Source organism: Cervus elaphus, chromosome 12 (genome assembly GCF_910594005.1).
Source record: "Cervus elaphus chromosome 12, mCerEla1.1, whole genome shotgun sequence".
NCBI lineage: Eukaryota > Metazoa > Chordata > Mammalia > Artiodactyla > Cervidae > Cervus > Cervus elaphus.
The window spans coordinates 86,802,525-86,814,636 of NC_057826.1; the positions used below are offsets into that span (position 1 = coordinate 86,802,525).

At 44.5% G+C, this 12,112-nt stretch overlaps 1 protein-coding gene across 1 annotated transcript in view; it reads right to left on the reverse strand.

Moving 5' to 3' along the window:
• The window catches only part of DIS3L (DIS3 like exosome 3'-5' exoribonuclease), a 32,953-nt gene that overhangs the window by 2,934 nt on the left and 17,907 nt on the right, over window positions 1-12,112 (reverse strand). The window contains exons 8-14 of the mRNA XM_043920173.1: window positions 9,780-9,949; window positions 8,550-8,711; window positions 6,389-6,636; window positions 5,276-5,368; window positions 1,635-2,168; window positions 705-859; window positions 421-599 (exon numbers count right to left, since the gene is read on the reverse strand). Coding sequence (XP_043776108.1) covers window positions 421-599; window positions 705-859; window positions 1,635-2,168; window positions 5,276-5,368; window positions 6,389-6,636; window positions 8,550-8,711; window positions 9,780-9,949 — 1,541 coding nt within the window. The remainder of the gene's footprint in view (window positions 1-420; window positions 600-704; window positions 860-1,634; window positions 2,169-5,275; window positions 5,369-6,388; window positions 6,637-8,549; window positions 8,712-9,779; window positions 9,950-12,112) is intronic.

The following is a 12,112-nucleotide window of genomic DNA, read 5'->3' on the forward strand; positions in this document are numbered from 1 at the left end:
AAAGTAGTTTCTAAAATAATGATGTAACTATATTGATATGGTGTGCTATCAATAACAAGTGAAAAAAGGCCTACTTCAAACAGCAGGTATGATTGGATATTTTTATAAATAAAAAGCATTGTCTAGAATTGTTATTATCTTTGGGTAGTAAGATGATAGACAATCTTTCACATTTCTACACTTTGGGGGAAAAAATCTGACTGGTTGAATCTCATAAATCCTCATTAAGTATTTTAGAACATTTGTAAATGTATTGAGAGCTACTCAACAAACGTTATGATTTTTCATCTTTCTCAATGATTGGAATAATTCTGGAGTTTAATTTGCTGGAATATACGGTACTTCATTCCACTGCACAATAAAGCTGATATTCTGTTAGCAAAGGAGATGATGGGTAAGAGAATTAAACCCCCCCCTTACTCGATTTCTGTTGTTGATATGTCTGCATAACTCCTCAAGATCTTTGTTGCTGAATAAATTTTCCTTAATTTCCATTTTCTTATCTTTTGAAATGGCTGCCATTAGTAATCGATGTACTATAATATCTGAGTATCTTCTTATTGGAGAGGTAAAGTGAGTATATTTATCTAATGCAAGACCTTAAAAAATAAACCAAAAAATCAAAATAAACAACAACAACAAAAAACTTTTTTAAAGTTTGCTCAAGGCTTTGGCCACAACAGAAGAAAACTGTAACCATTCACCATAATGATGGAACTCTTCCTCGGCACATGATCCAGTGGAAAAATACAGAGCGTTAGACATGGCCTGTGTAGCCATTGATCGAAGTAACTTGTTGACGATAGGATCGTTGGGGTCATTTGCATTATCCAGAGAATCAGCCAGTGCTTTATTGGACCTGACAAAAAAATGGAAAAATTCTTCTTTGGCCCCCAGCAATAATTAACAAGTCAACACTTGAGGGGAACCCTTTATTCACCAACTGAATATGCTCATCTGCCCATAGTTAAATTTATTTGGGACACACTTCAGAGAAGCAACTTTTTTCAACTACAGAGATCTAACTTGCTTTTGAGATTTAAATAAAGAATATTTCAGAATTCAAATAACATTGTTTTCTGTTTTTGCCACACTGCACGGCTTACAGGATCTTAGTTCCCCAACCAGAAATTGAACCTGGGCCACCACACTGAAAGTGCCAAGTCCTAACCACCGGATCACCAGGGAATTCCCTCCACTACTTTTCTCAAGTAGTGAAGAATAATGTGCTGAACCTATGAGGTGAAGTTCACGCTCAGCACACAGTGGGTGGCCAGGTACCTTTCGAACTAAATTCCTAACGCCCTTAACCTTAAACATCCTGTATAGGTCAATAAATGAACTTTTTCTTTTTTTAAATCAAGAATTACTGAGCCAAGGACTCCCCTGGTGGCCCAGTGGTTAAAACTACATGCTTCAATTCCTGGTTGGGGAACTAAAATCCCCCAAGTCATGCCGGGCAGCCAAAAAGAAAAAAGGACGCCTCTTTACCTACATTATAGTAAATGAAGAAAAGGCAAGAAGTTTTCCCTTTTTGGTCAAAGATCTGGCTGTCACATTTTAATATCCACTGTAAAATACACAAGTGTACAGTAACCCCTTCCATTTTCCTGCCGCTTCAAAAGAGAAATTACCGTGTATCTATGAAGAAGCCCTTTGCTTTAGCACACTCTCGGAGTTCGGAGAAAAACTCCTGGTGTGGAGGAGGGTGTCGGCGCAGCAAGGCTTGGTGAGGGAAGCTCTCCCAGATCTTCTTGGCTACCCAGTGGTTGGCCAGGATCATGCATTCAGCCACGGTCTCGTGGACTTCCAGGGGTTGCTTGGGGATGAGGTCGTGAATGTTCTTTTTCTCATCGAGCTGGATGCGGACCTCCACCCCTTCCAGCTCCAGGGCACCGCAGCGGTCTCGCTTGGCTCGGATGTGGCGGGCTATGTCTGTCAGCTTCCTGATCGCCCACACCAACTCCTCCAGCTTGGCTTGTCTGCTCCTCTCCTCCAGGTCCTTGAATTCCGGAATATCCTTCACAACGCTGAAGTTTCCGTCTAGCAAGTCTTGGGCTGCTTCATAAAACAGCTTGTATGCCGATCGAATAATGGTTCTGCCATACCATACTTTCTTAATTTCATAGGAGGTCTTATCTAATTCCCACATGACGCTTACAGCATACCTGCAAAAGCAGTCACACGCATCATTGTTAATTCTACCATTTTTTGAAATGAACAGAACTAGAGCCTAAATGTAACGAAAGAAATGACGCTGCTATGGGTTTCTGGTCTGAGGCTTCAATCCAACACTCCGCTGCTAATGTGAAAGATATTTAAAATTAAAACGAGGTTAGGCAAGGTTCTGGGAGAAGGCAATGGCACCCCACTCCAGTACTCTTGCCTGGAAAATCCTATGGATGGAGGAGCCTGGTAGGCTGCAGTCCATGGGGTCACTAGGAGTTGGACACGACTGAGAGACTTCACTTTCACTTTTCACTTTCATGCACTGGAGAAGGAACTGGCAACCCACTCCAGTGTTCTTGCCTGGAGAATCCCAGCGACCGCGGAGCCTGGTGGGCTGCCGTCTATGGGGTCGCACAGAGTCGGACACGACTGAAGTGACTTAGCAGCAGCAGCAGCAGGCAAGGTTCTGTGGACCTCTGAGCAAATCTGAAATGAGTTCACACGTACAAGTTGCAAGCCCAACTTGACGGTTCTCCATGCTCCTGAGAACAGCACAGCACTGACAGAATTAGAGTTAAGTTTACTGGGTTCTCCAGCAAAGGGGAGTCAAGCCTTTCGAATGCTACTAGGTAACACTGAACTAGGATATCAGTCTTGATGGCAGGTTCATGAGCAAAAAGTTCACTTAGTAAAGAACAACTTTACCACCATCACTCTAACATCTGCAACTGACATAAAAAACAGAGCTAATTTCTTAAGATGGGAAGAGCTCTTACATACCAATTACTAATAGATCAAGAAAGCAAAAGAAAAAGGGGCAAAAAACATGAAAGAGTTCACAGAACAGGATGCACAAATGACTGTTAGGCATACAGAAAAAGTGACTTTACTCATAGAAGGAAAAATGCAAATCAAAACCACTTTTTTAAGATACCATGTTCATTTATCAAATTGGCAAAGAGAAAAAAACACAATATATTGTGTTGGCAAGGTTGTGGGGAAATTAGTACTCTCATATATTGACAGAGAACCTAATTGGTATAACCTCTATGGAAGGCGATTTGCTTTTTAAACACAAATGCATATACCCTTTGACACAGAAATTCCACTTCTAGGATTTTATCTTCCAGAGATACTGTGCTTTTAAAAATGTGAAATGAGCTATATTCCAAGTAATTCATTACAGTTTTGTTTATAATAGCAAAAGCTTGGAAACAATCCAAATTTCCCTAGATAGAGAACTATTATTAATTATGGAGTGATCTCCAAGATACATTGTTAAGTTAAAAAAGAAGCAAGGTCTGAAGAGTATATATGTGGTCACCATATTTATGACAAAGGCCACATGTCCAAACATGAGCATCAGTGTGTGACATAACAGAAAACTCATGTTGGTCTTTGTCCCTGCCTCCCGACACAGGACTCCTGACACCCTTGTAATTTCCTCGGGGACATGCATGTCTTGTTCTAATGAGGTGGGCTCCTGGATGAGGCTGGTCACTAGAAAGACCAAGTCATGATTAGAAGCTTTCAATCCTGCCCCTCATTCTCTAGAGGAGAAGGGCTGAAAATGGAGTTACTAATTGAGCCTGCCAATGTGATGAAGCGTCCATAAAATCCCCAGTGGGTGAGGTTGGAGAGCTTCTGGGTTGGTGAACACACGGCGGTGCTGGGAGACTGGCACCCCTGGCCTAGAAGCTCTGTGTTCCTTCCACATACCTTGCCCTACACAACTCTTTCACCTGGATGTTCATCTGTATCCTTTATCATACACTTTTATACAGTGAACATAAGTAAATTGTTTTCCTGAGTTCTGAGAGCTGCTCTAACAATTAATTGAACCTGAGGAGGAGGTCTGGGTATCTCTGATTTATAGCCAGTTGGTCAGAAGTACAGGTAACAATGTGGACTTTCAACTGGCATCTAAAGTGCAAGGAGTGGGTAGTGGAAGCCTGTAATCCAGTGGTCCCCAATCTTCTGGCACCAGGGACCCATTTTGTGGAAGACAGTTTTTCCGCAGACCAGGGGTGGACTGGGGATGGTCTCGGGATGAGCCAAGAGCAGTAGGGTTCGTGCTATGAGAATCTAACGCCACCACTGGTCTAACGGGAGGTGGCGCTCAGGTGGGAACGCGAGTCATGGGGCGTGGCTGTAAATACAGATGAAGTTTCACTCACTTGCCTGCTCACAGCTCACCTAACGTGCGAGGTCTGGTTCCTAACTGGTACCAGTCCATGGCCTGGGGGTTGTGGACCCCTGCTCTAATCTACAGCAGGTCAGTCAGAAGCACGGTGACAATCTGGGCCTGTGATAGTGTCTGAAGTTGGGGAGTAGGGGACAGTTGTGTGAGACTGAGCCCTTACCCTGTGGAACCTGATGCCATCTCTGGGGAAGATAGCATCAGAACTGAATTAAATTGTAGGACACCCAGCTGGTGTTGCAGAGAATAGCTTGGTGTGGAGAAAGACCTCCACATGGCTGGTGGCGAGCAGTGTCAGATGTAACGTGCTCTCTGTAAAGACAAAGGAGACTTATTGGAAAGAAAGAGGCAGCAGTGAAGAACTGGGTGTTTCCCCACATCGGAAGGTGGAAAACAGAGTGCTTTTTTGTTACAGCATTGTATCTAGAAAAATACATAAGAAATTGGTAACTGATGGGAAGTGGCAGGTGGGAGCCTTTCCCTAAAGATCTTTTGGAAGGTGTGAATTGTCAGCTTCACGGACAGATATAAACTTTAATTACAACAAATAAACACAAAACTCCCTACGTTCATGATCCTTGTGAAAAACAGCCTCAAACAGGGAACATATATGTACAAAGTGACACACATTTGTTCTGAGACTTTGACTTTAAAAAGTCAACAAGAGGAAGAAGCAGACTCCCAGCTAGGCAGAAGGAAAGAAGACAAAAAGAAAAGACGGGTGGAAGGGAAAGGAAGGTGAGAGAAATAAAGCTGCCCCCAAACAGAGGATTGGGGGGGAAAGCAGGGGTGGGAAGGGCGGTGGGAAAGTAGCTTAGAAAGAGGAAGAGGCCAGGAGCAAGAAGCACCAGCCACCACAGAAGGACCAAGACAAGTTCTGACAGTAAGAGAAATGAACAAACTCACCTATCAACGCCTCCCAGGAGGGAGCACACGTCAGCGCTGAGGATGGCGGGCAGCATGTCATAGCGACGGTCCGCTAGGTAATACGTGGTGGCCCTGTGAACGACACACGCAGGTCCGTGACCTTCAGCAGCAAGAGGCAGACCTGCTGGCGGCACAGGCTGCGGTGGAAATGGCCGAGAGCTCAGCACCAGTTCCCCAAGGCTGCTGCTTTTTCATAGAGTGCAGCAGACTGGGCGACAAAGCTATTCCTGTGTTCCCACTTTTCCAAGTGAGACCGCTTTGGGCTGAATATTCTTCCATTGATATAAAAGAGACAGAAAGAGTGGCACAAATCGTGGTTGTGTAAGAAAAAGTGTAATGATCCAGTATTTATATAAAATAGGATATTACTACATGAAAAAATTTAACCCATTTCCCTGTAGGGTACAGCATGTGAAAAGATTTCGTTAAAAAAGGAAAGGCAGGGGCTTCCCTGGTGTCCAGTGATTGAGAATCACTGGCCAATGCATGGGACTCAGGTTCAATCCTTGATCTGGGAAGATCCTACATGCCATGGGGCAACTAAGCCCTTGCAACCTCCCTTAAGAGAGGCCACTGCAACAAGAAGCCTGCACATTGCAACTAGGGAGTAGCTCTCACTCATTCCAACTAGAGAAAGCCCACAGCAGCCAAAAAAATAAATAATGGAAAGGTAAACTGATCAAGATACTACTTTTCTAAAGGAAAAACGGAAGTGGACTTCAAATTTTTTTTTTTTACCCCCCCCGGAAGGATCTTCAGGCCTGTTCCCAATTGTGAAATCTTTGGTTTTAAAAATCTGAACCTAGCACGGGCTTCCCAGGTGGCGCTAGTGGTAAAGAACCCACCTGCCAATGCAGGAGATGTAAGTAAGAGACTTGGGTTTGATCCCTGGGCCAGGAAGATCCCCTGGAGGAGGAAATGGCAACCCACTCCAGTATTCTTGCCCGGAGAATCCCATGGACAGAGGAGCCTGGTGGGCTACGGTCCATAGGGTCGCAAAAAGTCAGACACGACTGAAGTGACCTAGCACAGTTGCAGAAGACGTTATAGTCACACACACACAATCCTAGTGCTGACTTCTGAAAGCATTACCTTGTCCTAGCTTCAATGTCAATATAAGAGTGTGGTGCTACAAAGTGCGTCACATCTGCAATGTGGACTCCAAGCTCCAGGTTGCCGTTATCCAAGGCTCTGACCGAGAGGGTGTCGTCCACATCTTCACAGCCACTGGGGTCGATGCTGAACACCAGGTGGGTTTTCCTCAGGTCTTTACGTTCTCGTTCCTCTTGGGAACTTACCTTCCAGGGATTTTCCGGTGTGTTGACTGGCATCTCACACATCTGTACAAGTAGAGACCCAAGATTCAGCAATTCACGCACCAGAAGTTTCCATAAAAACTCTCTAACATTCTCCATGTGACCGCAGAGAAACCCCATTCATTACTCATCGTGTGCGTGTGCTAAGTCACTCAGTCGTGTCCGACTCTTTGTGACCCCATGGACTGTAGCCCACCAGGCTCCTCTGCCCATGGGATTCTCCAGGCGAGAATACTGGAGTGGGTTGCCATTTCCTTCTCCAGGGGATCTTCCCGACCCAAGAATTGAACCCGAGGCTCTTATGTCTCCTGCGTTGGCAGGCGGATTCTTTACCACTAGTGCCACCTGGGAAACCCCTCATTATTCCCTACCTTCTACCTATGTTTGTTTCTTTTGAGCAATAATTATTTATTAGGTGCCTGACACGTGTCAGGAACCGTGTGAGGCTCTGGGAAGTCGGGACTCAATAGGAAAGACACAATCTGCATGCCCTTGAAGACTCTACAGTCTGACAGGAAATGTTCCAGAGAATTTACAGTCTCTTTAGTTGTGAGGGTTGAAGCAAGAATGAATGGGTGGCTTATAAATAGCACAATATCTACCCCATTTTCAAATGATCCATTTGTTTAAATGTAGTTGAGCTTTTAATTCAAGTCAAGCCCTGGAAAAAATCAACATGTCCCAGATATTAAAAGCATATTCCCTTTTTAAAGCAGGATCAATCTTGGGCTTTTTTTTTTTTCTGCATTATTACCTATTCAAGCCATCAATTTGCAGTTAAGTAGGCTAAAAGGGAAGAATTCTAGTCCTATGAAGTCTAATTCATGTTTTATTTTGTTCCAACTTTTTCACTAAGCTGTCAAAACAAGTCAACAAATGATTTCGAGATACTAATGTTAAACATAAAATTTTAATAATGTAAGATATTCTAAAGTATTTTTACTATTATAGTTACTATTCTGTCAAAAATTATAATGAAAATAAGAACACCCATATGCTCTTGATGACAATGCAAACTGGCCCAATTTTTCTGGAGGACAAGCTGCCAATTCACAGCAAAAGCTATTTATATTTTTTATGCCCTTTGACTTGGTAATCTCACTTTAAGTATTACATTCCAAAGAAAATGATCAAAAGATAAAAAAAAAAAGTGAGGCTTATGAAACATTTGAAGTAGCATCTTTTATAATACTGAAACATTAAAAAGCCCAGATGCTCAACAACTGAGGAAAGCTTAAGCAAACTAGAGTACATCAATACAGAGTAATTTGCCATCATTATTAAAAATAAGTAGGCTATGTCAACACATAGAAATAATTTTAAATGAAAGAAGCAAAAAATAGCCTGTGTGCACTATGAATATAGCTATGCAAGAATAATAAACAAGATTTATGAGGATTTTAACAGATCATAACCTGATGCAAATAGCTGATGCTTTATGTTCACACAATTTTTGTTTTCCGTAAAGGTCACAAAAATGGTTTCATAATGAGCATGATTTTTTTGACCCATGGGTCAGAGATGTATACCCAAGAAGCTGCTTCCTACAGCTTTCTGCAGGCCTCTGGTTGAATGATCAAGACAGGGAGCAGAGCCCAATGAGTCTGTAACAACTAGGTACCCATGTAATCACGGGGGATGGATGCATACTTACATCAGGAAGATACTGACATACCATTTGTTAGCACAGTTGGAAAATGTAAAAATTTGAGAGCCATGAGGCTGTAACAAACTAACTGCACTTGAAGCTGACTTCAATCTAGTTCAAACACAGAGTTTAAGAGGAGTGAACTTTTTCCATTAGCTATGGTTTAGATAGCAGTTTGTTACACAGTACAAAAATTTTTCTTTCTTACTGACAGAACAACAACAAAGGCAAACAAACAAAAAAGTAGAAAATGTCTTTTATCAGGCCAAAGGACTGGGGGAAGTCTGACCTGAGCTTCTGAGAAGGGGACCACTGAAATGCTGTTTTCCACCAGGATGGTGGCAATTTCCCCTTCCAGATCTCCGATTCTTCCTAGAACACGCACGAAATGTCCATTTGGGTACATGGATGTCGACTCCCAGGAGTCGATGCGCACGACCACCCTGAAGTCCTGCACAGAGAGGGGGAAACACGAACCTGGTGTCAGGAGCTAAGTGGGTCAGTTAACAAACAAGGGATAAACAGCATTGAGCTCCATAGAGAGGGGCCAATTTATTAATACAGATAACCATCTTCCTTTTTTCCCTTTCTGGGGTTCTTCCTGTTTTACTAAATTGCCAGATGGTAGGTAAATGCTTAGCCCAGTGCTTTGAAGGGAGGCATTACCTCTCCGCACCAAGTAAGTGGGGTGCAGATGGAAGCTTGAGAAGATAGCCAACTGTGACACATTCTAGTTAATATATGCAGCCCAAGGGAAAAACCCAACTATGCACAGCCCAGATTAAATTTCAGAACAAAACATTTCAATTTTTGCGTGTTTTGGAGTTACTTTCTAATTTCTCAAGACATCTTCTGGTGGGAAGAAGGTTATCAGCGTGAACTGAACCTCACTGCCCCGTGTTCCAGCACACCACGGGTACGGAAAGCAGCTATTGCACCTGGCCTGAGAGCCCAAGTGAGGCTTCAGGATGGAAAGGCACACGACGAGCAGGTTACAGGCTGGGGACATCCTGCTTCAGCGTCTCACTTACAAACCACAGAACACGGGCAAATCGGATGGGGGGATGCCCACACCCTTTGCCACAGTAAAGGTTAGTTTCTAACTTTCTTGTTTATGTCTTCTCTCCGGGGCTCTGTTCCTTTATGGATAATCGATTCTGTGAAGCACTGCTATATCATCCCCACAGGGCAGAGCAATCGTATTTCTGTATCACTTGCTGGAAGAAAGCTTGTTAGCACTGGCAAAGTGTATCTACTGGAAGTTTCTGTGTTGGACAGCTGGATAATGAATGTGTTCTCCAGCTGTCGTGCACAGCTCTTTCTAGGACGGTCTCTCTCTGGCCTTCCTTTATTAACCAAGGACTACTTAATAGATGGTTCTATATATTTAGAATTTTAGAAAACAGGATCTCGGAATGCCACATGCCATCAATAATTTATCCCTTCTTATGCAAAGAAGTTAACGTTTCCTGGTACTGCTCAAAAGCTGGCAGAGACAAGAGGCGAGGAGAGGAGGTACCTGGAGGGCTTCTGCTTGTTGAGTGCTGATTCGGATTTTGGGAATTCTGTAATCCCAAGGTGTAACTAGGATTTTCTGAGCATTTTTGCCCTGTGATTGGACCTCTTCTATGGACGGAAATGTCACCACATAGTCCCGCCAGTTCTTCTGAAGGATGCCTACCACTCTGCCTTTGGGAAAACAAAACAAAAGAAAGCCTTCACTGGTAAGGTGTCACCTAACTGGACTCTGACCAGCTCAGCAGCGAGGAAGAAAACAGGAAATGCGACATCCAATTTTTTCAAGCACATCCACACAAGTTGAGAGATGCAAACATTTGCCTTCCTTCTAAGAAGGATGGATCATTTTTTTTTAAGATAGGTAATTTTTAAAATAAACATTGTCAGTATGCCCCGCCCCCCACCTTTTATTTTGTGGTGTGACTTTTAGAAGCCATTATTCCCACTTTCTCTTTGGCCCTTACTTCACCAATCTCAGGTTTAGGTATGTGGGAAAAGTCAATGATTTTCACCATTTTTTTTTTTTTCTTTTTTTGTGACCACACTGCATGGCATGTGGGATCTTAGTTTCCTGACCAGGGATTGAATCCATGCCCCCTGCCAGGGAGGCATGAGGTCTTAACCACTGAACTGCTTGATTCAGGGAAGTCCCTGATTTTCACTTTTTTAAACCTATGCCTCTGCTGTGCATTTTCACTGTCTTGCATTTTCCTACCAGCCAAAATCATTTGGTTCAACATTATTAAGTATACAAATCATAAGTCTGGTACGTAAAACTTTTAATCAGCACAGACTGAAGTCAAGAAAAGACAAAGTGTAATAGTTGAAAGTGCTATCTTTGCTTTTCACAAGTATTTATGGAGCCCCTACTAGGGATGAGGCCCTGTTCTAGGTTCTAGTAGGGAATACAGCTATATCAGAACAAAGTCCCTGACTTCTTGGGGATTACACTCCAGTCTGGGTGTCTGTGGGGGTGGGAGGCAAATATGTGGGACAGTGAGGACTGGTAAGAGATGCAGAGTAGCGTAAGGTGGCCAGGAGGGATGAAGGGTCAGAGTGGCAGCTATTTTACATGAAGTGACTTCTGAGCAGAGACCTGAAGTGAGGAAAGGAGGTGTGAGAAGCTTTGGGGAAAGCTTGTTTCTCAGGCGGTAATGGACAAGCTGGTTATCCTGGCAGAGACCTGACAGGACCTGACGGTTTTGAAAGGATCACTGTGGCTCCCTCGTAGAGAAGACTCTCTGGGAGCAAGGACAGGCGCAGGGAGGCCAGGGAGGCGGCTGTCGGGAAAATCCCACCAGAGGTCTGAATGCACTGACTTAGGAGCCAGGTGGCAGAGGGCAGGAGTGGCTGGATCCAGACCACGCATTAGAGCTAGCATGGACAGCACATGCTGATGCGTGAATGAAGGTGAGGATAGCTCCAAGGTCCTGGGTTGACCAACTGCAAGAACAGCCTGGCCATTTACTGAGATGGGGAACAGTCGGAGAGAAACAGGTTGCTGCTGCTGCTAAGTCGCTTCAGTCGTATCTGACTCTGTGCGACCCCATGGACGGCAGCCCACCAGGCTCCCCCGTCCCTGGGATTCTCCAGGCAAGAACACTGGAGTGGGTTGCCATTTCCTTCTCCAATGCATGAAAGTGAAAAGTGAAAGTGAAGTCTCTCAGTCGTGTCCAACTCTTAGCGACCCCATGGACTGCAGCCCACCAGGCTCCTCCGTCCATGGGATTTTCCAGGCAAGAGTACTGGAGTGGGGTGCCATTGACTTCTCCGGAGAAACAGGTTGGGGGTGGGGGCAGAAATCAGGAGTTTGTTATTAGGTGTGCTAAGTTTGAGGTGCCTGTTAAGACATCCAGGGGAGGAGGCCAGTCAAACGACTGAGTAGACAAAACTGGCTGCGGAAGGGGTCTGGGCTGGAGAGACAGTCAGAGGATCGGAGGGCAGCTCCTGGGGAGAGATTGCAGAGAGGGAGGGCTCCAGAGAGGAGGCCGGGTGCACCCGAGAGGACAGTAAGGCAGGCAAGAACCAGCAAAGGAGTAAGGAGGAATCCACCAGCGGAGGAGAAGAGCCCAGCAGCCGAAGGGGAGGCAGTGCTCTGCCAGCCAAATGCTGCTGGCAGGTTCTAGGTGTCGAGGCCTGTGGGCAGTGAGGTCCCCGGTGACTCTGACAAAGGACAAGAGGTAGGAGGGGTGGTGCCTGGACGTTGTGGTTTGGGGAGAGACCAGGGAGAGAGGAACTGGAGAGAAGAGAGAGAATTCCCTTTTCAATGAGTTTCGCCAGAAACTGAAGCAGAGAAAACGGCCATAGCTGGAGAGGATGTGGGACCTAAGAGGG